General features: G+C 39.8%; 3 protein-coding genes across 4 annotated transcripts; 1 reads left to right on the top strand and 2 right to left on the bottom strand.

The window, feature by feature from the left end:
• The first annotated feature begins 545 nt into the window (after positions 1-545).
• On the top strand, positions 546-16,617 carry appl1 (adaptor protein, phosphotyrosine interaction, PH domain and leucine zipper containing 1). 2 transcript variants are annotated; one of them, XM_063473777.1, is made up of 23 exons: positions 546-721; positions 2,126-2,224; positions 2,332-2,391; positions 3,674-3,745; positions 3,892-3,979; positions 4,247-4,288; positions 5,506-5,564; positions 6,288-6,434; positions 8,108-8,190; positions 8,287-8,448; positions 8,662-8,850; positions 8,961-9,003; positions 9,079-9,135; positions 9,534-9,625; positions 9,851-10,030; positions 10,358-10,410; positions 10,776-10,950; positions 11,135-11,171; positions 11,270-11,410; positions 11,495-11,545; positions 11,626-11,715; positions 12,242-12,377; positions 12,551-16,617. In XM_063473777.1, the coding sequence occupies exons 1-23, from the start codon at positions 668-670 to the stop codon at positions 12,556-12,558; spliced, it is 2,118 nt and encodes a 705-aa protein (XP_063329847.1). In that variant the 5' UTR covers positions 546-667; the 3' UTR covers positions 12,559-16,617. The 2 variants fall into 2 exon arrangements, with proteins under 2 accessions (XP_063329847.1, XP_063329844.1); XM_063473774.1 differs by having other exon boundaries at positions 12,242-16,617.
• Positions 16,618-17,929: 1,312 nt separating this feature from the next.
• LOC134627028 (tripartite motif-containing protein 16-like) lies at positions 17,930-19,722 on the bottom strand. The gene has a single exon (XM_063472940.1). The coding sequence runs from the start codon at positions 19,720-19,722 to the stop codon at positions 18,031-18,033; it is 1,692 nt and encodes a 563-aa protein (XP_063329010.1). The 3' UTR covers positions 17,930-18,030.
• A 1,680-nt stretch (positions 19,723-21,402) lies between these two features.
• On the bottom strand, positions 21,403-25,108 carry LOC134627027 (ADP-ribosylation factor 4-like). The gene is made up of 6 exons (XM_063472939.1): positions 24,878-25,108; positions 24,190-24,270; positions 23,978-24,087; positions 23,800-23,871; positions 23,437-23,559; positions 21,403-23,262 (listed from the first exon to the last, which is right to left on the bottom strand). The coding sequence occupies exons 1-6, from the start codon at positions 24,942-24,944 to the stop codon at positions 23,176-23,178; spliced, it is 540 nt and encodes a 179-aa protein (XP_063329009.1). The 5' UTR covers positions 24,945-25,108; the 3' UTR covers positions 21,403-23,175.
• Positions 25,109-25,309: the final 201 nt, after the last annotated feature.

Genomic DNA, 25,309 nt, shown 5'->3' with positions numbered 1-25,309 from the left:
AGCTGCCAGGCTGGAGGAAAAGAGAAAGAGCACAGAGAAGATTCATGGATGTAGTTATGGAGGACCTGCAGAGGGTTGAAGATGCCCAGGATAGGATGAGATGGAGGCAGATGATCCACAGTGGCAACCCCTAAAAGGAGCAGCTAAAAGATTTATTTTTCTGATCATCATCATCATCATCATTTCTCAACAAACAATTATATTTGTAAACATGGTCATTTTATATGGTTTGTGGTAATAATTTTGCAAAGCTGAACATTTCAAAATTTAAATATCTGTTACAAAAATACTATCCGTTTTTAAAATATTGTACAAAATGTGGCGTCAGTAAATTTCTGAATAAGATTAAAAAATATCTCAACAGGAAACTCGCCGAAGTAGTCGCCATTACGGCTCTGACGTGTACGCGCTATCCCTGTATCACTGAGCTGATGGTTAGAGCCAAAATGGCGAATATTCTTTTAAAAAATAAGCCAATCACATTGGCTTAATTTTCTTCTATCCAATCAAAAACCCCGTAGAGGGCGTGGCATGTGGAACCGGGAGGAGCTGTTTTGGGGTGTTGTGAATCCGTGTAGCCCAGAAATCCTGAGTGGGAGTTGTCGGACCGATTTGTTGTGTGTTTGTCTTGCGTTTCTCAGAGATTATCAACACGCCTGCAGCAGCTATGCCCGGGATAGAGAAGCTACCGATAGAGGAGACGCTGGAGGACAGCCCGCAGGTAACAGCTCTACTCCCCGAGGGCTTCAGCTAAAAGCTAATTCTAGCCACGTCTATAGCTAGGCTAACTGTCTTTGTAGACTGTTTGCCAACATCCATCGGAATGATGCTAATCGCTAACGGCACAGCTAACCACAGCTTCTCAAGCGGGATACTTCAGCTATGCAGTGGGATCATGAACTGACTGCTTTATGGATCAGGTGGTGGAAGCTTTCGCCAAGCTGCCAGATCCTAAAATGTCAGATTTACTGCTGGTTTGCACATTAATCAACGGTTAACCTGCAACTTCCGTAGCCACTTCGCTAATCATTCCTCCCTTTTCCCCAGTAGTGGTTATCTGGTCAAACACCAGTGTTGTATTTCTGTTGGTGTCACACCGTGCCCAAAGCTTCAACTGCACTGCTGCAGATGGACAGAAAAACAACTCGAGCAGTGATGTTGTTTCCTGAAAATCTTAGGAATAACACCTGCTGTGACATCACGGATTGAGGTGTGGTCAAAGTGTATAAACTTACTTGGTTTGAAGCTGCACATATCCAGGATTTACTTACGTTAACAGTCAGGATAATCTGGGTATCAGCTCTCAAAGCACAGGGAAATTCTTGCTGCTCTCAAGCACAGAAATCATTTGCAAGAGCCAAAAGAATTTGCATAACTGTTTTTTTCAACCCTGAAAATGTAATGTGGCTATCTCATGTTTCTAAGAAATTATAAGAGCATTAAAATAAGGGAAACTAATTTTGACGAATGCCTGTACTCTGATGGACTGAAACTCAGACATATTCATAATACGAAGATAAAGTTTTGCATGACCTTATTAGATATGTTAAAGTTATAGAATAGAAAAAAATCAGCTGACTCTATCAGGGTCGGGTGGGAACTTTTCAGATTTGCTGGTATGACTCTGCAGTCTTTGCAAAATCTTTTAGTCTATATAACTAATGATTTATGCTTCATCCACTCCAGTCTGTTATTAACTCTCTCGGTGTACATTAGGCGTCAGCTCTGTTATATTTGTAATTTAACAGTGGGAGCTGGAGAGAAACCAGGTTACCGCAGCAGTAAAATCTGATTTACAGCAAGGTGAAATCCATTCAGGATAATCACACAACAGGTTGCAACCATTCAGCTTTCAGGAAAACAGCCTGAGAGTGTGATTTATTTCTCACAGTGAGTAATGCCTTGAAAATGACAGGGACCAGCAGGGTGTTAAGACACACCTTGAGAGCAGCAGTAGTGCGTGCAGGTGTTTGATTTGCAGAAATGTATGCAGGTGAAGTTTTTGGCACTCGCATAGGAAATTATCTGGGGGCAAGTAAGCTGAGTATGGTTTCATAAACGGATCATGTAGTTAAATCAGCTGCATGATGTTTGTTTGTTTGTTTTTGATGGTTTTGGTTTGCAGACACGGTCTCTGCTGGGAGTTTTTGAGGAGGACACTGCAGCCATCTCCAACTACTGCACACAACTGTATCAGGCCATGCAGAGGATTTATGATGCACAGGTACACATGCACACACATACACTCACTCACATAAACACAAAATCAATAATGTGCTGCTATTTGGATAGTGTGTGTCCAGCTCTTAGTGCTGCTGATTTGTCTTCCAGAATGAGCTGAGTGCGGCAACACACCTGACCTCCAGACTGCTGAAAGAATACGACAAACAGGTAGGAAATGCTATATTTGCCCCAACCGCAGCACAAGTCTACACACTCAAACACTAGATTATTTTATTATTTTTATTATTATTACAAAGAAGTGCTGGACACTAAATATCCGAAAGCTTCACAAATGAATCACCCTTGAACCAACTGAGATCTTAGTGTGGACATTAAGCTTAGGATCAGGACTTTTTTATAGCCAGCCGGCAACATATAAATGACTAACTTTGTGTTGTGCATGGATTGTTTCACACATGGCTGAGATACCTCACTTTTAACTTCTAACTTGGCTAAACTTCATCAATCCTGTTTTATAATAATACATTATAAAGCGCCTTTTTAAAACCCAAACTCACCATACAAAGCATAGAAGACAAATGGTAGTAAGGATAAAAATCAGCATTAGACAATAATTGGAGTCACTTCTCTGGAGAATCGTTTGGGAGTTGAAAGAATTTGGACTGTTTTTGGCTTCCAGTGGTGTCTCACTATTTGACTAATTTTTGGAAACTAAGGAAGATTCATGCAATTCAAAATACTCCAGAAGCTGTCTGGCCCACTGCTACGGGCCATTCGATCCTTATACAACCGTTGCAAGCGCTTGGTCCGCATAGCCAGCAATAAGTCAGACTTGTTCCTGGTGGGCGCTGGACTCTGCCAGGGCTGCCCTTTGTCACCGATTCTGTTCATATGTTTATGGACAGAATTTCTAGGTTGTAGGCAAGTGGCGGAAGGCTTCCACTTGGGCGGTCTCAGAGATTTTGAGATTTCTTTTAAGCTACCTCCATTTCCCTCTGCTTTTTCGGAAGTCACTGTTCTGAAAAACATTTTTGGAGCCAGCATTAAGTGGTCAGTTGGGAGAACTGCAGGTTTTGGCACTGCTTGGTGTGGCTTCCCAGTCTTATCACACAAGCCACAGGCCACACAGTATAATAAGAGCCTCGCTGTTATAACAGCCTATCTTCGTTATACCAATAGACCCTTAAAAAGGGCAATAAAATACTAAATGCCCGCCTTGTAACCCCATCCATTATACTTATCACCCTAACCGTAGTCCTGTAACAACGAGCCTTCTGCTCTTATCTGTTACTTCACACACATCTGCCTTTACCACACCTCTGTGAAATTTGGTCTGGCCATTCCTGTCTTCTAGAAACAGCTTTGGATCAGCATTATTCAGATTTTTTCTTTACCATAATAGAAAATATTAGCGGTTTTAATAACATCCAGAAATCTATGTGTTAATCTCAGCTGTGTAATGTTTCCTTATTGTTGCCGTTGTTTGCAGCGTTTTCCTCTTGGGGGTGATGATGAGGTGATGAGTTCTACCCTGCAACAGTTTGCAAAAGTCATCGATGAAGTGAGTTAGGTTTGCATGTTTTGATGTCCCAAACAGGCAAATTTGGTGCAAAATAAAAAGAATAAGAAAAACTAGTGTTATATTTGTGTTTGTTCATCTGATTCATGGTTAGGATTTTAACTTCCCCCTTCTCTTCCTCTTTCTAGCTCAGCTCCTGTCATGCTGTCTTGTCGACCCAGCTTGCTGATGCCATGATGTTCCCCATTACTCAGTTTAAAGAGCGAGACCTGAAGGGTAGAAAACACTTTAAGCTCTTTCACCCAGTTTTGAAACTGCTTTAGAGACGTTAATAATGCATAATGCCAATTTTCAGTTTACTAATTTTATTTTGCCATCAACAGTGACACATAATGTAAATTATTTTCTGCATTGCTATGTTAGTTGTTTACTTTTAATATTAATATTTAATATTTATGGTTGTAGAATTAATCTGAAGCAGCAGCCCTTGCTACATAAACAGATGCACTTTGCTCTCTAATGTGAGTTTTTTTGTCTCTCCAGAGATCCTTACTCTTAAAGAAGTCTTCCAAATAGCCAGTGATGGTAAGCTGTACCTCATAAACTACAGTCAGTGCACTTTATTACCTACACATTACGCTTGCATTGCACCTCCAGTCATGAAAGCCCTTCCCGTGAAGCCTCTGGCAGATAGGTTTTGTGCTGATATTAATAACAAAGGAGTTTTGGATCTCTGCAGAGTGATGGGGACTTTTACGTGCTCTACCTTTTAGCACATGCCGACCTCGCGCTGTAACTTTATGTGGTCTGCCACTTAGTGACGAATTTGCTGTGGTTTAAACACTTCCTGTTTGTAATAATACCACTTACAGCTGGTAATAGCATATCTAGGACGGAAGAAATTTCATAAACTGACTTGTTGCTAAGGTGGCTCCTATTAAACTGCTATCCTCAAATGCAGTGAGCTCTTTAGAATGACCCATTCTTTCACAAATGTTTGTAAAGACAGTTTTATACATCTGTGGAAATTGGACAGAAAATTCCTGAATTCAAACATTTAGAGGTGTGGTTCAGTACTTTTGTACTACATATACTTTATGTCTAGATAAATCACACATGTGCAATATAAAGCCATCTGTTTCTGACCCGCGGTGTTTGAAAATTAGCGTAAGAGGCAGTATAATTCTTGGGCAGTCAATGCAGCGAGACTTTACTGCTGTTTAATTCAGGCAATGCAGCAGTTCATATCATACAGTTGACAAGACTTATATAAATGTTCATTTAACATTTAGTACTTTCATTTAACCTCTAACCATGTTTCCATTTGATCTTGGCAGTATGGCCCTGTGGAGGGGAAAAAAAGTTGCCTACACATGAGATTAAGCCTAAGTTTTTATCCTACCTCACAGAAATTCCCCAGACTGTTTTTCATACTGGTTTTCAGTCAGTCAGATATATTTTGTATAGAATTAAAGTATACTGTTGTGTAGTAAACCTTCATGTCACTCCCCAAACAACACTACAGCAGTTGAACTCTGTATATCACAGTGCTTTCATCTCAGCTTTCATTTAAATCTTTTGTGATCTAGTAAATACTTAACTTTAGATCTTAAATTTTAGGCCCATATATAAAAGAAAAATTATTGAAATGGTACAAATAGAAGCTAAATTACTTGCAATTGTGAAATTTAGTTTGTTTAGGTATTTTTAGTGTGCATTTCAGGCAGTTTCAGGTTTTCTAACCATTAAAAGGGCAAGATATATTTTACTATTAAAAATCTTTTCTGTGTCTCTGTGTGCAGATCACGACGTGGCGATTAACAGATACAGTCGCTTATCCAAAAGGAGGGAGAACGACAAGGTAACAGCTTTTAGGTTTACCATTTATGACTTCATACCTCAAACTATACATTGACTTCCGTGGTAATGGTTTTATTTTACATGTCCGTAAATGGTAAATCATAGTCTGGAAAGTTTTCTATTTAACTGTAAAAACATCCACAGTTAGATGGATAGAAGCTTAGCAGCTTTGTTTAGATTGGTTGGCTGAGCTGATAAGAAGAAGCTGCTTTTACGATTTAAATACAGCTGCAGGAGTCTGTGGATAATTTTCATATTTTGCATGTTCGGCACACTCATTGTGCTTTGTCAAAAAGACATATTAGTATGAACTCGGAACTGAAAGACCTAAATGCTTCCTCTGTTTTCCCTCAAACTTCCAAATCACTGAAGTTTATTCATTAAATTAGTAATTTTTGGTCATACCAGCAAATCTGTAATTTTTGGTCTCTATTTTGGTTTCTATAAAAATAATTTCACAGAATCTGCTGTATTTTAAAAAAAAAAAAAACAACAACAGCAAAAACTCCTCAGTAGCATTTTTATTAAAGTTACAGGAAGTGATGACTGTGTGGAAATGCAGCTGCAATGATAGATGGGGTTGGGTTGTTTTAAAAAGTCTCTCATCAAGTTTCACATTCCTCAAAGCAGCAGCTTCCTAGATGATTATCAAGACCAAATGATATTATGCGAGTGAATAATGTTATCTGGCTTTTTACTGAAATAAGAGTCTCGTGTGTTGCAGTTACGGGCGGAGGTGGTGGAGGATGTCTACACGTCCCGCAAGAAACAACACCAGACAATGATGCACTACTTCTGCTCTCTGAACACTCTGCAGTACAAGAAGAAGACAGCTCTGCTGGAGCCGCTGCTGGGATACATGCAGGCACAGGTGTGCACGCCTTTACTGCAGAGTAATTCAGTTCACATATATAACCTTCAGGAAAATCAGGCTCAGGAAGGGGCGGCCATCTGCTGCAACCGGTTGGGGGTGATGAGAGAGAGATGGGACCAGTGCACCTCAAAAATCCAACATTAGGTCTTAACCAGACGTTAACTGGATTGCATATCTGACTCGGGTCCGAAATTCTTTTCCCCCAGAAAAAGCCAGAACAGTGTGAAATACACATCAAATCTTTAACTTGGCAAAATGTTAATCCCCCTGCTTGATTCTGGGAATTTTGGAAACAGCTTTGAAATTCTTTGGTAATGCAAAACAATTCCAACAGACATTTTAAGCCTGACTGCTGAACTTTTATGTGAATAAATTAAGTTTGATTTCATTGAAGTTTTTGCACTATCAGTGCCAGCTGTGTATTTTGGAGCACACAGTTTCATGTCAGGTGATATTCACACACACATGCGCACTAGTAGTGACACATTGTAATCAGGCTTGAATAGGAGAGGACCTGTAGCAACAAAGGTTAAGTAGTCTAAAACACCTTGGAAGCATCCAAGAATAGTTTATAACAGGAAAGAAACTCGATGGAAAACGCTTTGAGCTCAGAGAAGGATATGAAGGAAAATTTAAAGAAAAGGAAAACGATTGTGGTGCTCTAAGAGTCAGACTTTTTAATCTGATGGTGGATGTTGTTGATGTGGGTCTTAAACAAAAATGCCCCAAATATGGACTAAAAGAAAGTGCATTTTACATGTGGCATAGGTATTCATTTTGTTTCTTTAACTTTTACGAAGAATGGTTCAGTGTATCCTTTGCTAAAGGAGGTAACAAAGGAAGCACTAAGGAGTGAGCTCTTATTGTGACGACCACACACACACTTCCAGGTAACTTCACTCAGTTAGGAATTCTGAAAACTGATATGTCATCCACAGCCGGTGAATGAGGGCAAGAACAAACATGATTTGCCTTTACTGCCAGAAGGGGTAGACAGAGTTTCTCCAAAGGAGATTTAATACCAAAACAGTGTAAAAAGATGCAGAAAACTGTGAATGTATTGAATATGGGATAGTGTGGTATTTAAGTACTGCTGAAATCATTGTAGAAGCTAGTTTTTGCTGCATTTTGTAAACATCCATCCATTCTCTGCCGCTTATCCTTTTCAGGAGCTTATCTCAGCTGTCTAAGGGCGAGAGGCAGGGTACACCCTGGACAGGTCACATAGACATAGTGATGACATAGACCATTCACACTCACACCACACGGGGAGAACATGCAAACTTCACACAGAAAGACTGCAGCAGTGGAATTGAACTCAGGACCTTCTTGCTGTGAGGCAACAGTGCTAACCACTGTGCTGCCGTTTTGTACACAGTCATAGCAAAATAGATGCTGTAAGATGAATATTTGTTTGTAGCTTTAATCATGCAATGCTACAATTTGTCATCAAATATTCAATGAACGGTCTTACACCTTTGGAAAATTTGATATCAGATAACTACATGTGAGTCCTACAGGTGAATTAACACAACATAAATTGCTCACTGGTAGCAGAGAGAAACCTCAGACTGCTGCCGTGCTCCAGTGCAAAGGAAAGTGACTGTTAGACGAGTCACATTTATTTCAAGTCAGCTCTGAAGTGACCAATCTGTTTTTGTTCTCCTCAGATCAGTTTTTTTAAGCTGGGGTCAGAAAATCTCACCCAGCAGTGGGAAGAGTTCCTGGGAACTATAGGAACCAGTGTCCAGAAGTAAGAACTCCTTCATCCCCAAACTGTTAATTCATTAACGTGGAGACATGAAGATTTTAGCAATGAGTGACAATGAACATGTGAATGTATGTATAGTGTACGCCGGGAAATGGAGGAGGAGGTGGGGCAGATGCAACAGACCATCCAGGAGATGGAGAGGGCTTGTGACGCCCTTTATGCACCATGTGACCCCGACCCCGCCCACTCACCTGTGTGTCGCCACCTGACCAGGAAGCAGGGCTACCTGTACATCCGGAAGTAAGCCACAGGAAGACTTCAGTGTTTTATTTCTTAGTGAGCTTTAATCCCGTTTCACCCACAGACCCAGAACAGTGTTTACATTGTACATCTCTTTTTGGGGTGACTGTAGCTCAGGAGGTAGAGGGGGTCTTCTGCTTATTGGAAGGTTGGTGGTTTGATCCCTTACTGTAAACACTGTGAAATCCTTTTTGTGTCTTTGCTGTCTCACAGTAAGACTGGGCTAGTGTCATCATCCTGGGAGCGACAGTACTTCTTTACACAGGGTGGAAACCTGATGCAACAGGGCCGGGGAGAGGTGGCGGGCGGGCTGGTCACAGACCTTGACAACTCCTCCGTCATGGCCGTCGACTGTGACGACCGCCGATTCTGCTTTCAGGTCACTTCCTTCGATGGGAAAAAGTGAGAGATCCTTTTTTATATCTCTCTTCTCAGATGTGCCTAGCCCCGCCCCATTTTTCCCTAATTCTTAGGTCAAAATAAAAATCATTTTCTTCTCTTTATTATGTCAGAGTGGTGACGCTGCAGGCGGAGAGCAGGAAGGAATGCGAGGAGGTAAAATACTTCTCTAACTTTATGAAGCCTCCTTTGAGGTTGCTGCTGTTTTCTGATGTTGTCTCTCTCCAATAGTGGATCTCCACCATCAACAACATCTCAAGGAGGATCTACCTGAGTGAAAATGCAGAGGTTTGTGTCTGCTTTCTTCTTCTATCGACTGTCATGTTGCTTACCGTTCACTGTGGTATACCTTTGGCAGCTATTTTAGTTGTAGTCTAGTCAGGGAAGTATGTGTTGTAAAATATCAGCATCAATATTGTGAGATAGTGCAGAAGACCTTAAACTCTTTGCATGGGAGATTATAGATTTTCTGAGGAAACTACTTTGACTATTTGGCACGAGGTACTAGTAATGAAGATCTGATCTAATAACTGTGTTCCCACAAGTTTCTTGTGACTGTGCAACAGTACGCCAATGCACAATTTCTAGACTTCAAGCAGACTTCAGTAATAAATCACAGTAGCTTGGCACATACACTATTAGAAACCAGATGCTCACAGTAATTCCTAGTTACTTCTTGTTGGCAGGAGCTTGCAGCCAGAGTGAACCAATCCGCTCTTGAAGCTGTGACACCATCGCCGTCCTTTCAGCAGAGACACGAGAGCATGAGACCCACCAGGTAGGAGTGTGTGTGGGTGAGTGGGTTGTCATCTAGTTTGAGTTTTAGACTGGGTATTTCTACCTGTCCTCTCTGTTTGAGGGTTCAGACTTTTTCAAAATTAGGTTTAAGTGAGAGTAATGATTACCAACACCCTCACAACCTGCTATCGGCTTCCATGATTTATTGAAGTAGGGCCGCAGGTGGTCCAGATTCCATTGCTCTCTCTCTTTGTCTCCCATCCAGTAAGGGGCGAACGGGTCGAGCGAGCAGCATCAGCTCCGTGGGCTCCGAGCCATCGCCTGCTCTTTCTGTGCTCTCACTAGATGCACTGGTTGCCCCAGAAACACCCATCCAGTTTGACATAATTTCCCCCGTCAGTGAGGAGAACTCAGGACAAAGTAAAACAGCACCGCAGTCCGGCAGGTACGTGTCTGTCAGGGAAAATGATGAATCACTGTTTAACTTTCCAGCATGTGTTTCACAAACTAGCCGGCAGCATAACGTGGCGATGCCGCCTGACTGCGCAGCACCATCTGCTCGGATTTGAAGGTTCTGTGCTGCATGTGCTGCAGACAGTGCTTGTGAACATTAAGAGTTCAAGCAGCTCTGCCTATATCTACTGTTTACATGGTCTGCGAAGCACGCAATGACAGAACAAAAAGCAAGCTAACTAAACTAATAATGTGAAGACAGATATATCTGAGGCTATGAAAATATGACTGTTTTGTGTGTTTATGTGCTTCTCTGCAGGAGAAGTAATCCATTTGGGGAGTCAGGAGAGAGCACAGCAGAAGACAGTGAAGGTACTCATGTCTGTCTGTCTCGACTATTTTATCTTTATTTATTTATTTATTTATGTACCTGTTTATCTTCTAAATGACATGTACGACTATGCAGAGGTCATGTTAATGTTATAACTGGGATTCTGACAAGATTGTGTCCAGGATATAACTCATGTAGAAAAAAAAGGTTTAAACTGCGTGTTTATTTCGATTATAATGGGTTTTATTATTTCCATTATTATCCATAATTACAACCAGTTTAAAATAATTTAAAGTGATTTAATTATTAGAAAAGTACATTTAAACCACCAAAGAATCAGCTTTTACGCAACTCGAGTGGAACCACAGCCATACATGAAATATGTTTTGTTTTTTGTGCTGCGTAGACTCGATCCTCCACCAGCTCTTTATCGTTCGCTTCCTGGGCTCCATGGAGGTGAAGACTGCCGAGTCAGTGGATGTCATCTCTGAGACCATGAGGCAGATCCTGGCTGCCAGAGCCATCCACAACATCTTCAGGATGACCGAGTCCCACCTGCTGGTCACCTGCGACTGCCTCAAGTAGGAACTGCAGTGATCATTATGAGCGTGTTGGATGAAGCCGATGTTTGTTGTGTGACTAACTTATTTTTGCAAAGCAAGCATGAGCCACAGGAACCACATTCAACAAAAGATAAAATAAAATGCCAGCTTGAAATAAATTGCAATTATCCTCTTATATTAAAATAGGTCTTTTATTTTTCAGGCTAATTGATCCTCAGACACAAGTGACGCGACTCAGGGTACGGTGACCCCAGTTTCTCCAGTTTTGTCTTGTTTCTAAGATTTGAAGTGTCACTTCTGTCTTTACTCACTGGCATCCTGCTGTGTCTCGCTGCAGTTCCCTCTCTCCACTGTGGTGCAGTGTTCGTCCCATCAGGACAACAAGAGGCTGTTTGGTTTTGTTCTGCAGTCGGCAAGCGGGCGGAGCGACAGCCGAGCCATCTGCTACATCTTTGAATCTAACAACGATGGAGAGAAGGTTGTGTGTCCGTTTATCTGTTTGGCTGGTGGTGTAACACATCCTTCTTTCTGTCTGATCGTCTGTCTTCTTAATGCTTTTCAGATCTGTGACAGCATTGGTCTGGCCAAGCAGATCGCCTTGCACTCGGAGATGGTGAGACTGTAACCGGGGGTCATTCATGTGTTGCTGTGGATGTTTACGCTTGTTTTCTTATTGTTGCTCTTGTGATGCAGGACCGTAAAGCGGTGGAGAAGAAAAAGGAGGAGGATAAGGCCAAAGAGAAACAGAAGGAGGAACTGAGCAAGCAAAGACAGATCGAGAAGGTGATTTTTTTACCTTTCAACACAAACCTTGCATTATTCCCGTGTTATAACGAATGTGCAGAGTATGCCGAGCAGCCAGGGGGTGTTTTTAGTCTGTAATACAATGTAAACATGTGATATGACCCCATCATCACCACTTTAATTGATTAGTTTGTGAGTTTGTTGGACTTTGGGGTTTATCACTTAAAGACATTTTTGCTTTGTCTGACTTAAATGAATGAAAACATTATGTATTTACACTGCTGTGCAAAAGTCTCAGCCACCATTTTTTTTTCTTTGTAGTTTGCATCCATGGAGCCAATTTTAACTCTTTACCCCTCGGAGTTACCCTTGAAGTGGTTCTTTTGTATTGGTCGTCAAACCACATAAATTTGTCATTAAGGGTACTGTGGCGGTTGTCAGATGTCATCTTGATAGTTCACTGTGCTTTTTTTGAAGGTCTTTCAAGTCTTTTTCCACTCATTCTCAGTCCAGGTCTTACGTTTGCCCCATTAAAAGCTCTCTTCTTCTCTTGACTGACTTGCAGGATCTGGAGGAGCAGAGCCGCTTGATCGCTGCATCAAGTCGCCCGGCCAACCCGCCTGGCTCTGACGGACAGTTCCTAGTGCTTAGCAACAGCCAGTCAGAGGACAGTGACGCTGGAGAGGAGGGGAAGAAGAAGGGTGAGTCTGAAGCTTAACGACACTCAGAGGATGCATGTTTTACCTCCCAGGCGAGTCCCAGCTGGTAAAATCGAGACCACAGCTCAGGAATCAGAGGAGGGGAACACCACCCGCCCACCTATCCGCCTGCCCGGACTGCCTGGAACTGAAAAACATGTGCTTCCTCTGTGCAGGACTCTGAAGCTTGTGATGGAGGCCTGTCACTCTGAAATGGAGGATAAATCTAACGCACCCTCACTGTAAAAGGGAGAAGGGAAGTAGGTGAGGAAACGCCTCATCCAGGACTCGTGTTTTATTCTGTGTGTTTAAAAAAAAAAAAAAAAAAAAAAAAAAAAACAAAGGAAAAAAAAAATGCTGCTTTTATACCGGCTCCACTTTCAAGAAGAGACATGAATATAGATTAACCTCTAAGTTTCTGTTTTTATGTTTATTTTATAAGAAGAGCTAACAAAAAACAGAAGACGTAAAACAAAATGTGAGAAGAATATTGAACCTGGGTCTGTCGGTACCGGCTCTTGCATGAGTGCACTTTGAGAGGAAGTGATAATTTCTTTACCCATGATGAAGGTCCCAGAGGGCAACAGGACACCTCATCCACTTTCTCCATCAGTGTTGTTGATTTAAAAAGAAAAAAGAAAAAAAAAAGAGGTCAGCTGATGATCTGAAACACAAACAGAAGACAGAAAGAGAGCCTGAGTCTTATTTTGAAAAGGTCATTTAAGGATTCCTTCCTTCCTTCCATGTAGTCACTGGCTTCATTTCAGCACATCACAGTAGGTCTTCACTGATTAGTCAATTAATTGATAAATAGAAAATTAATTTTTAGTAACTGCTAACCAGCTGTTTTTACAAACACCGTGTTCAATTTATTAATATTGTTAGATGTTATTTAGCTGCAGAAAAATGTGGCTAGATTTTTCAGACGCTGTTTAAACCAGGGGTGGAAAACTTATATTCTTTATAACGTTAAGTATATTTTTCTTTTTATGGAAACAGACATATGTAAACAACAGTTAGACCCTTAATGCTGATCAATTGACACTAATGTTAATATAACTGTTAAGTAAAGTTTAAATCGACCCACTAAAGGGACATCTTACAGTCCACCCCAGCTCCATGTTTTTAATCTTGGACTTGAGTTGTGATTCACGGTTCAGAATCATCTTTATTTCTCTTATACTGGACCTGGATTAAGCGTTTCACTGTAGCTATTGGTTTCTTTTTCTGGCATGCCTCACCTATAGACATATTCAAAGCTACACTTTAATGAGAATAATGGTCAGTTTTGGTCTGTTTGTCTGTTTTGGGGATTTTTGGTGTATTTTTCCCACAAATATCATTTTAATCTTACTTAGTTACCTTGCATATTCCTCCTACAGTGGTTTAATCCTCCACTGACAGGGACTGCCTCACTCTTTCAAAAACCACTAACAAAAGCCAGCTTTCTTCTGATTGGCTGCACTTTAGAAACAGAAAGTTTGAATAGCAGATAATAGATAATAATAATAGTAATAATAGATTAACTTTAGAGATGTGTAACTCAAAGGGAAAAATTCATCCTGTAAGTATTTGGACTTTCTTGTCTTTGCATGATTTGGTCTTTGCTCGCTGACAGTGAAGATTGCTGCTTTGAGCACCACAAAGTGAGTTCACATTAGTTACATTATATTCAAGAAATGACGGATTATACACCAAAATGATCTATTTGATACAGGATAGAAGAAAAACGTGTACGTTTGACTTGACCACTGCCTTTAAAGATAAAAAGCCAGCATACTTTCAACTACCTGCGCTCACTTTGTGCTTATATTTGATGGTTGAAAGTTTGAAGGATGGTGGGTTGTTTTTTTTTTTTTGTTTGTTTTGTTTTTTTAGTTTTTGTATTCAGACACCTTTGGATTTGACTCCCTGGCATGAGAGACCTATGTTGTGATTGTTACCCGCTGAGAAAATTTAGACCACTTAAATTACACCTGTTATTTTCCTTATCATGAATACAACTTAACTTTTGTTCCTCTTGGTTCAAAGCTGAGCTCCAGATGGGTCTAAGGTCCACTTCATTGACTTTCAGGTGCCAATATTAAAGGAAAAATCCACTTTTATTTTTATTTTTAAGTCTTGCTCGTTCCATGAAAAAAATTAGTCGGTTGCTCCACTGGATACAGTCTGAGACAGCAGATTTTTTTTATGCAATAACTTTATTGACCTTCTCTGACTAACAAATTTCCACTGTGTGCAAATCGCTCCAAATTTTATTTAATTGGATAAAGAAAAAAAGCATCAACACAGAACAAAGACAATTTGTACACTTAGTGATATTGATTTGCCAAACATTTAGTACACACTTTGTGGTTCATATCAAGTTATGTTTTCATTTTGCCTCTGGATATGAAACTGCCCCAGTACTTTCTGACCACATCTGTGCTCAGATTTTAACTTTTTTTTAAAGAAAAAGGTGTGTGTGGAAATTTTTCCCAAATGCACCGATCAACTATCCAGGGTACCGGTGCTCGTTTCTGTTCCTCTACATCATATGAAACATGAAACTGGAGCAGATATTGATGCTCAAAAATGCTTAAAGAAGATTAAAGAATATTAAACCTTAATAAAAGTTAGAGCATTTGACACTTAAGCCTAAAATTGATTTAGTTGCCATTTTTTTTTAACAGAGCTAAAATGTGTTTTTTCAGCCCTTTTATGCGTACCCGTGTTGAAGAAAACATGAGGCTTCAGAATTGTGGACTAATTAAAGAAGCCCCAAATTTCAGTTTACTTAAAGGGTCTGTAAGGGTCTGTAGAATGAAGGTAAAAATTTTCATGGCTTCATTAAATATGAAGAAGTTATATTACCTTTAAAAAAAAAAAAAAAAATCAGCTGAGTGTGAGGAAGTCAGCTGTGAGCTAATTTTACATGGTGACTCGTGATGACGTTAACACGGCCACATGAACTCATCATACTGGTTACTAAAGGTATCTGCTTAAGATAGAGGAAGTGCTAAATCCACAGTCCTCAACAGCATGAATAAATTTGTTTTTTGCACTAAAAAAACTTCATCTTTGGAGGATGCCCATTTGAATCTTAAAATGCAGGAGCCTCGTATTTGCTCGTGTTAAATATTGGAGTGTATTTTTGTACAGATTTTACAGCAAAAGCACAACCAGTATAAACATAAATATGAAAATTTGATTTAAACCAGAAAAAAATATTTCTATTTAAACCAGACTTGGAAAAATTCTGAATTTGACCTTTTTTTTTTTTCTTCCGTATTTATTAGTTAAGCCATATCATGCCATAATCAGTCCAGTATTCCAGCATTTCAAGCTGTTCGTATGCAGTGTTTGTATGTGTGTGTTAGCGTGCTGTAAGGGTCGGAGCCCATGTGAATGAAAGCAGAGTTTGCATGACAGTAACACTCGTTAATGAGCTCTCGTACCAATTAACCATGAAGATTTAAGGCCACGTCAGTGAGCCAAAGATGCTTTTCTCTCCTCTCTCGGGGCCGTTCCGGGTGTGAATTGCTGGTCTGACATTTGCAAAGTTGGAGATCTGTTAAAAAAAATAAATAAATAAATAAAAGTGAGAAAAGCACAAATTTCCCTCAAGTTCCCTCAAACTGAAAGGAGAACATGGCTTTCTGTTTTCATAAAAGAAAAACACTAGACTTTAAGCTCCTCTGATACAGTGTTGAAAAACCAATAACCACCTGTGTGTCATAAAAAACAGACTCCATCTTCTTTCACATTGCCTGCTGAGTCCGTTTCTTCTAATGTCTTAATATTTACCAGGCATGCATACGTGGGTCGTTGTTTGGGGCCTTTTGTGTTCATCGCACATTTATTCATTAACTTGCATTTCATTTCCAGAGTGATTCACAATGATTATTTGTTTTGTTTTTTAAGTTTCATTTTCTTCATGTAGGGATGAAAGAGGTCACAGACACACCTCTCCGTTTGTGGGGAGGTTTAAGTAGTGAAGATGTTTCTAAAAAGCCGAAATCAACAGTTACTGAAGATGATTTTATTTTTATTTTAGTTTTTTGGGACACGTGGGGGTGAGATATTGCTTTCTTGTTTTTGCTGTAACCAAGTGAAAGGCTCGTGTTGACAGAGCTGCACTTTACAGACGAAGTAAACACGACAGGATCGCTGATGTTGAGTTGTAAATATGTTTCAGTGATTGATGTTCCTGTGTCATGATTAATAAAAGGCTTTACGGTGATAATAAAGCACTAACTCCATCCGCCTGACTCAGTCTGCTCTTGTTTTCACTTCAAGCAAACCTTCACCAGCAGCACGAGCTTCAGACAAACAGAGTGAAAGGAACATTTCGACAAAGATTAAGGATTTGTCAGTTTTATTTATGTTTGTGCCGGCTATGACACAGTGGTGGTGCGGTGAGCTATACCGCTAGACCAAATGTATTTTTTTAATCTGTATTTTATTCGTGTAATGGCCAGCAGGGGGCAGCTGTTCTACAGGTCTATGAGCTGGCTTTTTGGCAGTTTCCTGAAGACTCAAGGCTCAATAACTTCATTCAAGTCTTAGTTAATAAAACATGAAGCTCATTTAGTAAATTTTAGTCATTATATTGGTATACCTTTTTAACAATTATCTCTACGGAAGGTGGATCTGCAAATTGTTTTGCATTTTCATATGAAAAAAATGTTTTAAACTTGTGATGATATTTAATGATGATAATTTTCTGTCACATGATTTACATATTATTGTAGAAAATGATACTTTATGTAATACTGCAGTGTATATAAGCTTAATATATAAATAAAGCATTGGTCTATAAATAATTTTTATTTGGAAAAAAGTAGCCGTGTTAAATGAAAATATTACACTCTGAAATGGGGTGGAGCACAGTAAAATAAAATTATGTGGAATGCACATTTAAACCAACAATAAGTAAAGTGCTTTAAAGTCGAGGAAATTTATTCTCCTAGTCTAAAAAGAAACAAATACAAGAAAAGCTGGAAGGTATGTTTTGTCCTATGAACAAAAGTAAAAATCACAGACATTTTCTGATCATTAAAATGTTTTTTATTTAGGAAAGTGATGATGATTTGCAAACTGATCAGTGGATAAAAATCCACTGACTTTTAACCTACTTTATAGGTTTAAAGTATCTGTATTGGTTTTGGCAATCATGGCCGTGTATTTACTTGGTATTGAACTGATCCCAAAGTTTGCAATATCACACAGCATCACTAGATGAGTCACCTCATCATCAACTTAAAATGGCTTCTTGCATAGGGACGATCCACACATGCAGTATGTTTTCACCATAATTAAAAATATCAAAAACAACTTTTTTAAAAATGTTTTATTTATTATGTATGAAAAACATTTATTTTCACTCATTACATACAACAAATGATGTATTCAATAATTATAAGTTTTATATTTTGTTTGTCAATTTAGAAAACAACAACAAAAACATTCAGTTTGCCCTACAGATACATGCAAATGTATCATAGATTTCTTCGCACATGTACAAATTAATGAGAGCAAAATCTGTAATGAGGCAGCTCTGCTGATTTCTTCATTAAGTTAACATCATAAAGTGGAAGACAAAAACATATAAAGGCATCAATACGAATATGAATTTTTATCAATGTATTTTGAATCCAGATTTAAACCCACTTGACTATAAATGTTTGAGTTCACAGAACTTGGCACTTGCTCCAAAAACACACCAACCATTAAGTCGAAGTCCAGCATGGAGCGGCTGAGTGAATGTGGTCTGCACTCTGTGGAGGAGGGTCATGGTTTCAGAGATGCTGTAGAAAGACAGAATACCTGCACTGTGATCCAGGTACACTCCTATTCTGGAGGACTGAGGACCTGAGATGGGGGTTTGGATGTTGTTGTGCCAAAATGTATAACTGTTTTGGGAACATTTCAATGCCCAAGATCTTGCATTACCTCCAAATCCACATTCATTCCCCATCCCCGCTCTGTTGATATTCTTGTATGCAACTGCTACATGAACTCCTCCTCTCCATTCAACTTCCCAGTAACAACGTCCAGTCAGTCTATCGGTGCTCAGAACCTGCCAGTAATCAGTGAATCTGTCTGGATGATCAGAATACGGCTGTTGATTATTCATTGCTGTCGTTTTTCTGTTCCTCTCTGATATTAGCAGCCATGTGTTTGCTGTGTTTGGATCCAGTGTGATTTCATGTGATAATTTTAAGAATCCAGCTCTCCTCTTTGGCTCTGCTTGTGGATCTGAGAGTAAAACATCCACTTCAGTGACTATCAGTGAGATGTCTGTGCATTTCTCTCTCAGAATGTGCTGCAGTTTATCTCTGACCTCTGACACAGCTGTTGTCACAACTTCAAAGTACCCCAGAGGACGGATATTGATGCTGGATGATTCTGTTGACTCAGTGAGTGCTGACAGTGAGAGATAATTTTGTAGAAATTGGTTGTGATCCTCTGTGTTTAAGAGCTCTTTCAGCTCAGTGTCTTTCCTCTTCAGCTCAGTGATCTCCATCTCCAGCTTCTCCTGAAGCTCTTTGACTCGACTCACTTCAGTTTCCTGCTGGGATCTGATCTGTTGCTTCACATCAGAGCAGCTTTTCTGGATGAGGCAGATCAGCTCAGTGAAGATCTTCTCACTTTCCTCCACTGCTTTTTCAGCAGACTGACTGATGGCCTCCACCTCGTGTTGAAGGAGTTTCACATCTTTTTCTCTGTCCTGGATTCTCTGCTGGATATTTTCTTGACTCACCTCGAGCTCCTTCTGCCTCTCAGTCCTTTCTGCTGCAGCTGAGATCGTGTTATGGCCTTTATGTTCATCCATTGAGCAGAGATAACAGATACTCTGATGATCAGTACGGCAATAAATCTTCATCACCTCATCATGACGAGAGCAGATGTTGTCCTGGAGCTTCTTGGAGGGGTCCACCAGCTTGTGTTTCTTGAATGTAAGTGAATCATAGTGTGGCTGGAGGTGTTTCTCACAGTAAGACGCCAGACAGACTAAACAAGACTTCATGGCTTTCAGTTTTACTCCAGTGCAGAAATCACAGGCCACATCTTCAGGTCCAGCATAACTGTGATCAGAAGGAGCAGCTTGGAGCCCAATCTTCTTCAGCTCATCCACTAAATCAGCTAACATGGTGCTCTTCACCAGCGAAGGCCTTGGTGTGAAAGTCTGCCTACACTGGGGGCAGCTGTGGATTTGCTTTGTATCCTCCGAATCCCATTGAGTTTTAATACAGTTCATGCAGTAGCTGTGTCCACAGGGAATGGTCACTGGATCCGTCAGTAAATCCAAGCAGATTGAACAGCAGAATTTTTCCTTGTCCATTAGATTTTTGTGCTGTGCCATTTCACTCTCTCAGTGACTCTCGTTTAGTTTCGCTTTGTCTGAACAGAAACAAACTCTGTTCTCTGAGGGGAATAGATCTCTGCTCTCAACCACCTCCCACAGGAAATGAGGCTGAACTGCAACTGCTCTTGGCAGCATGTTGTTTAAATCCATCCTTAAAAACAGAGATCAGTTAAGAGGAAGTGCCATTGAAATATCGCGATAGAGCAACAAAAAGCTGTTATGAGATGCAGACTATGCTTTGCATGCAAGCATGACATGCTGTGACATGTAGCAGCTTAGAAATCGTTTAATATTTTTCCTCATGTTTTGGAAAATTAATAAAGTTATCAAACTTTACATTTTGAATTTAATCTTAGTTTAAATCAATTCTGTTTTATTTATACAGCACCAAATCACATCTTTTCCATCTCTGAAAGTGAAGCTATTGCACTTTAACATCTTTTTTATTTTTTTACCTTTACCTGGCAGAACAAGCCATGGTGGAGCCACCAAGTGCACTACTCGCACTGGTTCAAAAAAACAGATGTGCACAGAGGTGGACTACATCTTACACAGAGGGAGCAATCTGGAAAGGACAGAAGACCTAAGGTGTTGTCAGGGGAGAATGTTAAGAAGAGGAAGTAAATGAAGGCAGAGGCAAGGATTAAGTGGTGGAAGTTGAAGAAGGAGGAATGTTGCACAAAGTTCAGCAAGGGGTTAAGATAGGCACTGAGTAGTAGAGAAGACATTTCACTAGGAAAAGTACAGCAGTAGCTGTTTGGTGTATCCACTGAACAGAGTCAAGAGGACAAGGAGACTTGATGGTGAAATGAGGACAGGAAAGTATTTAAAGGAAGCATTTAGCAAGGAAAACATGGGCTAGTCAGGGAGATAAAGAAAATAGACAGTAGAATTGGGAGGCAAGCATACACAAAGGAAAAGGCTTACAGTGAGTTATATGTGAGGCTGGACACTGAGGACTGTGGGAAAGAGACAACAATCAATGAGCAGCACTATGGTTTCACAAGAAAGACCATTACAGATGCTTTGTTTAAGAGTGTTTTTGAGAAGTTCTTTCTCTTTGTGGAAACTACATACGATAGGGTATCAAGAGAGGAGCTGTGGTACTGCATGAGAAAGTTGAAAGTGGGAGAGATGTGTGGCAGATGGGTCCAAGGTGGAGCTATGATGTGTGCAGTAGACACTGTGATCTGCGGTGAGAGTAGGAAGAGGGTGGAAGAGAGGTGGAGGTGAACTCTGGAGAGAAGATTATTGAAAGTCAGTAGAAGCAAGACTACATGTATGTGAATGAAGTTAGACAGGTCAGGTGAAAAGGTGAACATGCAAGGAATAGTGATAATAACAGTAGATGAGTTTAAATACCTGGAGTCAACCATTAAAAAAACAAACGAGAGACAAAAGAGAGTTGAACAATAGAGTTCAGGCATAGTGGAGTAGGTGAAGGTGAGAAGGAAACACTTTTGCAAAGGTCGACCTACTTTACTTTATCTATATCATGGCAGTGAACATTTAGTGCATGTTACTTTATTTTATTGTGAACTCTCTCTGGTAATTCCAACAGTGTGTATTAAAATAACACAAAGATACACAACCTCTCCACCATGACAACTTTATTATACAATAATGACAAAGTGAATCTGGAAAAATAAACATGTTTAGAAAGATTTATGCAATTCATGTGAAAAATAACAATAGCCACAATGCTACAGAAACACCGTAATAGAAACATTCACCCAGAATTTTACCTCATACACCAAGTTTCAACATCACAGTCATGTTTCATAAATAACCACTAAATCATGTGTTTCTGCTACAATGACAAACAACTCCAACAGTTCATTTGTGAAATAAATGAAATCAATTAGAAGAAATAACCTGAGATAAAAATGATAAAGAAAAACAGTGCAGTTAAATTTTTTTTTTTACAATAATGAAAGTTATAAGGAAGCCGAGAGGGACCATCAGAGTCTTCTGTTGATCAAATAAAGTGCACGATTTTGAATTTTCTTTAAAAAAAAATCCTAAAGTTCTGATCAATTTCACCTCCTTGTGCCTTTAAATTTTTTAAAGAAAACACTCAGAGATAGAAAATCCTTCTTCAGTTAAACTAAAGGCAACTCGTGTCTACATTAAGGCCACAGCTTGTAAATGGGGAACAAATCACAAATGAGGTCTGTTCACAGTTAAAATCATTATAACTGAGTGAATTTAACCACGTTTTACATGGTTTGGTTTGGTGGTCTTTTCTAAAGTTTCCCATCAGCATTTTGAATGTCTTTTGTCCTCCACGTGCCAACCCATGTAAAAAATGGTGGCTTCACTGAACAGTGGCGCCCTCACAGTTTTTAAGTAAATGTAAAAGCCACCAGGGGGCGATACCTGTGGCTGCAAAATGACTGCTTGTCCTACAAAATCTATGCAAGAACATCCCTCTGCCCTGACCCCACTAAACACTTTCATGATGTCTGGTTTCGGGTCATACTCAATAAAACAGTCATTAATTTACTTAATTATGGTCATTTTAAGAGCCAGGCTATCACTGTGATTGACAAGATATTGTCCAATGACCTGATTGTTTCAAAACAACAATTTGGTGATGGCAAAAAAACCAAAAAACAAACAAATCTTGAGGCTTCACAGCGGTATTTCATTAACCAATGGGTGACGTCCATCTATGCTGTGTCTATCAGAGATATAACAGTAGATATACAATTCTTTTATATCTTTGGTCTCGTTCGTCCATATTTACAATCACTATTTGGAGTGCACAGCTGGGTTCACATGACTGGCTGCATCAGAGGGACTGCTAAACAATTTTCATTGTGATGATGATGACGGTGCCGGCTAGCTAAGAAAGAGCAGCACTGAGTTTTTTGCAGGTAAAAACAACATAACACGTGTTAGGGCATTATTTGGCACGTGTAGTGAATTTAACGATCAAAGGCACAACTTCTGGCAGCTGTTCATAAAATGTGGTTTAAGCATTTCAAATGTCATTTGTGGTAAGAATAAAACTCATCGTAGTCCATTTGAGACAATGCTAACCTTCGAGAACTTACGTACTACATCAGTAAGTAAAGTAAGTCTGATAGATGAGAAAAATAAAAACACCATTCTGGTGTGTCCTGTGGAGGCAGTTTTAAAGCAGCTTGTGTTGTCTCAGAAAGTTTGAACAAAAGTGATTAAAAAAATGAAAGTTAATAAAACATCACAGGTCATTTTAAATTCATGAAAAATTAGCCCCATTTAGACTTTTATCTCCTGTTTTTAAGTTTCTTTTAGAACTCTGAGTGACAGCATTTCCCGTCAAATGTCTTTGTGATGAGGCCGATTTAACAGTTGCAAAGGATCCTTCACGCTGGTTCTGGATTCACCGCTCACCTCAGTTCACAGAAGACAGAAGACTCAACAAACAAAGTACAGCAGAACTCCTCGTCACCCTGATGTCTGCTACCGTTTCAGGATCTCATTAGAGAGCCAGTCCAGACCTTCAACCAGACCAGTGCCGCTGACGGCGCAGGATGGCTGGACGGACCACTGCACAGACACAGAAGGATGAAAATATTAACAAGACACAGTACACAGCCAAAACCGTTTATGACAGCAGCTTACGAACCAAGTCAATTTAATCACACTGCTAACCACATGTGGAAGACAGAAAACTCTGGAGCCAAACTTCTCCCATGCTCAGCAGAAGCTGGGGACACCTACCGGCTGTGACACTCCATTTAAACGCAGGGCCTCGATGATGTCACTGACCGACATGGCTCTGGGTAAATCCTGCTTGTTAGCAAAGACCAGCACGGCCACGCCCTTCAGCTCATCCTCCTGCAACTGCAACAGGACAGTAAAATTAACTTTGACACGAGTCTGATGATGGTCTATTTTAAACTCAGACCTCTGACTGGTACTGTGTGGATTAAAAGCTGAATGAAGGAGTGTCGAGGAACCAAAGTCGTTAAAGTTAACTAAACTTCAAGTAAAAATAAAAACATTCTAATTAACTGAAGTAAAAACAAAATTAATGAAAACTGATAGAAAAACAAAACTATGACTAAGTTTAAATCTTTTTACCAGTGTGTGCAGCTCCTCAGATGCCTCTTTGATCCTCTCCGGGTCGTTGCTGTCGACCACAAATATCAAACCCTGAAGACAAACAGACAATATTTAAAAACTCCTCACTGCAGCTACTTCATAAAACACAAACACAGACTCCTGGGTTAAAGTCCTGTGTTTACAGCAGCAGTCTCACCTGTGTGTTAGTGTAGTAATGTCTCCACAGCGGCCTGATGATCGTCTGACCACCAACATCCCAAACTGTGAAGCTGATGTTCTTATACTCCACAGTCTCCACATTAAAACCTGCACACGCACACACAAACACACACGGAACCATGTTTATTATAATTTAACTCTTTTATATTTCTCTTTCATAACAGAAAGATGGAGGCTAAAAATGCTGACCAATAGTTGGGAGGGTGGCGACGACCTCGCCCAGCTTCAGTTTGTACAGCAGGGTGGTTTTACCTGCAGCATCCAGACCCACTGCAGAAACACAAACACACACAGACACACACAAGTGTTACTGTTGAAAATACAACACATATTCAGCTGTCAAATATGAGTTTGGGGGCAAAGGATGCAGACATTTTACTTAAGTGAAGGCAATACCTAAAATATACACTTAGAATAACTAAACAAAGTTGACAAAAACCACATACGATCTTAATATTGCTCAGTTTCTTGTTTTTAGCTTTCTTTTTTGTTATTAATGTTTATTTTTCTTTATTTAATTAATTGATTGATTTTTCTTTCTTTGTTCAGGTCACACAAATAGTAATTAGTAATAATAACACTTAGAATATGTAAGGAAAATGTCTTCACACTGCAGAGGAAGTTCTCACATATTTTACATACTATAGGTGAATTATAAATAGAAAGATCATTACTGTTAATGTTATTTTCACTTAGTAAATAAGAAATAAGCAAAAACTGAGACGGAAAATGGCAAAAACTGCAGAGTCAACAAGAGCCAATGATCCCGAAAGCTTGGATAATTAAACTACACGAGACTCATGTCAGTTTAAATTACATCACAATGTGTCAGAAAGAATAAAATTGCATGTTGTTGTCATAACAAGTATTAACTCACCCATCAAAATCCTGACGGGATGCTTGGAGAAGAGTCTGGAAAAAATGTGTGAGATGATGACGCCCATGGTTCAGGTAAGCCTCAGGTAGAAAGTGTCTCTCAGGTAGAAAGCCTCTCCGCTCGCTGTGCCTCTTTGTGTCTTTGCATGTGTGTGTCGGTGTTTTATAGCGCTGCATCGTGTTGTTTTGCTCTGTGTATGTGTTATCCATGGTGTCATCAAGACTGCTGTCAAATCTGGACACGGTGGAACTAGCAACAACACCGGAAAACGCTGGAAAACTCAACTTCCGCTAACCCAGCTTTCAAATTAAGAGCGCTTTCGAGCCGTTGGAATTATTGGAAAACCAAATCAGGGATATCAGAAGTTAGAACAATAAACTCAGGAACAAGATTACTGTTACACAGCACCGCAACATTTTTACTTAAATTATG

Source organism: Pelmatolapia mariae, linkage group LG5 (assembly GCF_036321145.2).
Source record: "Pelmatolapia mariae isolate MD_Pm_ZW linkage group LG5, Pm_UMD_F_2, whole genome shotgun sequence".
NCBI classification, from domain to species: Eukaryota; Metazoa; Chordata; class Actinopteri; order Cichliformes; family Cichlidae; genus Pelmatolapia; species Pelmatolapia mariae.
Note: the sequence above shows the minus strand (reverse complement) of the source record. Positions and strands in the feature narration are given on the sequence as shown.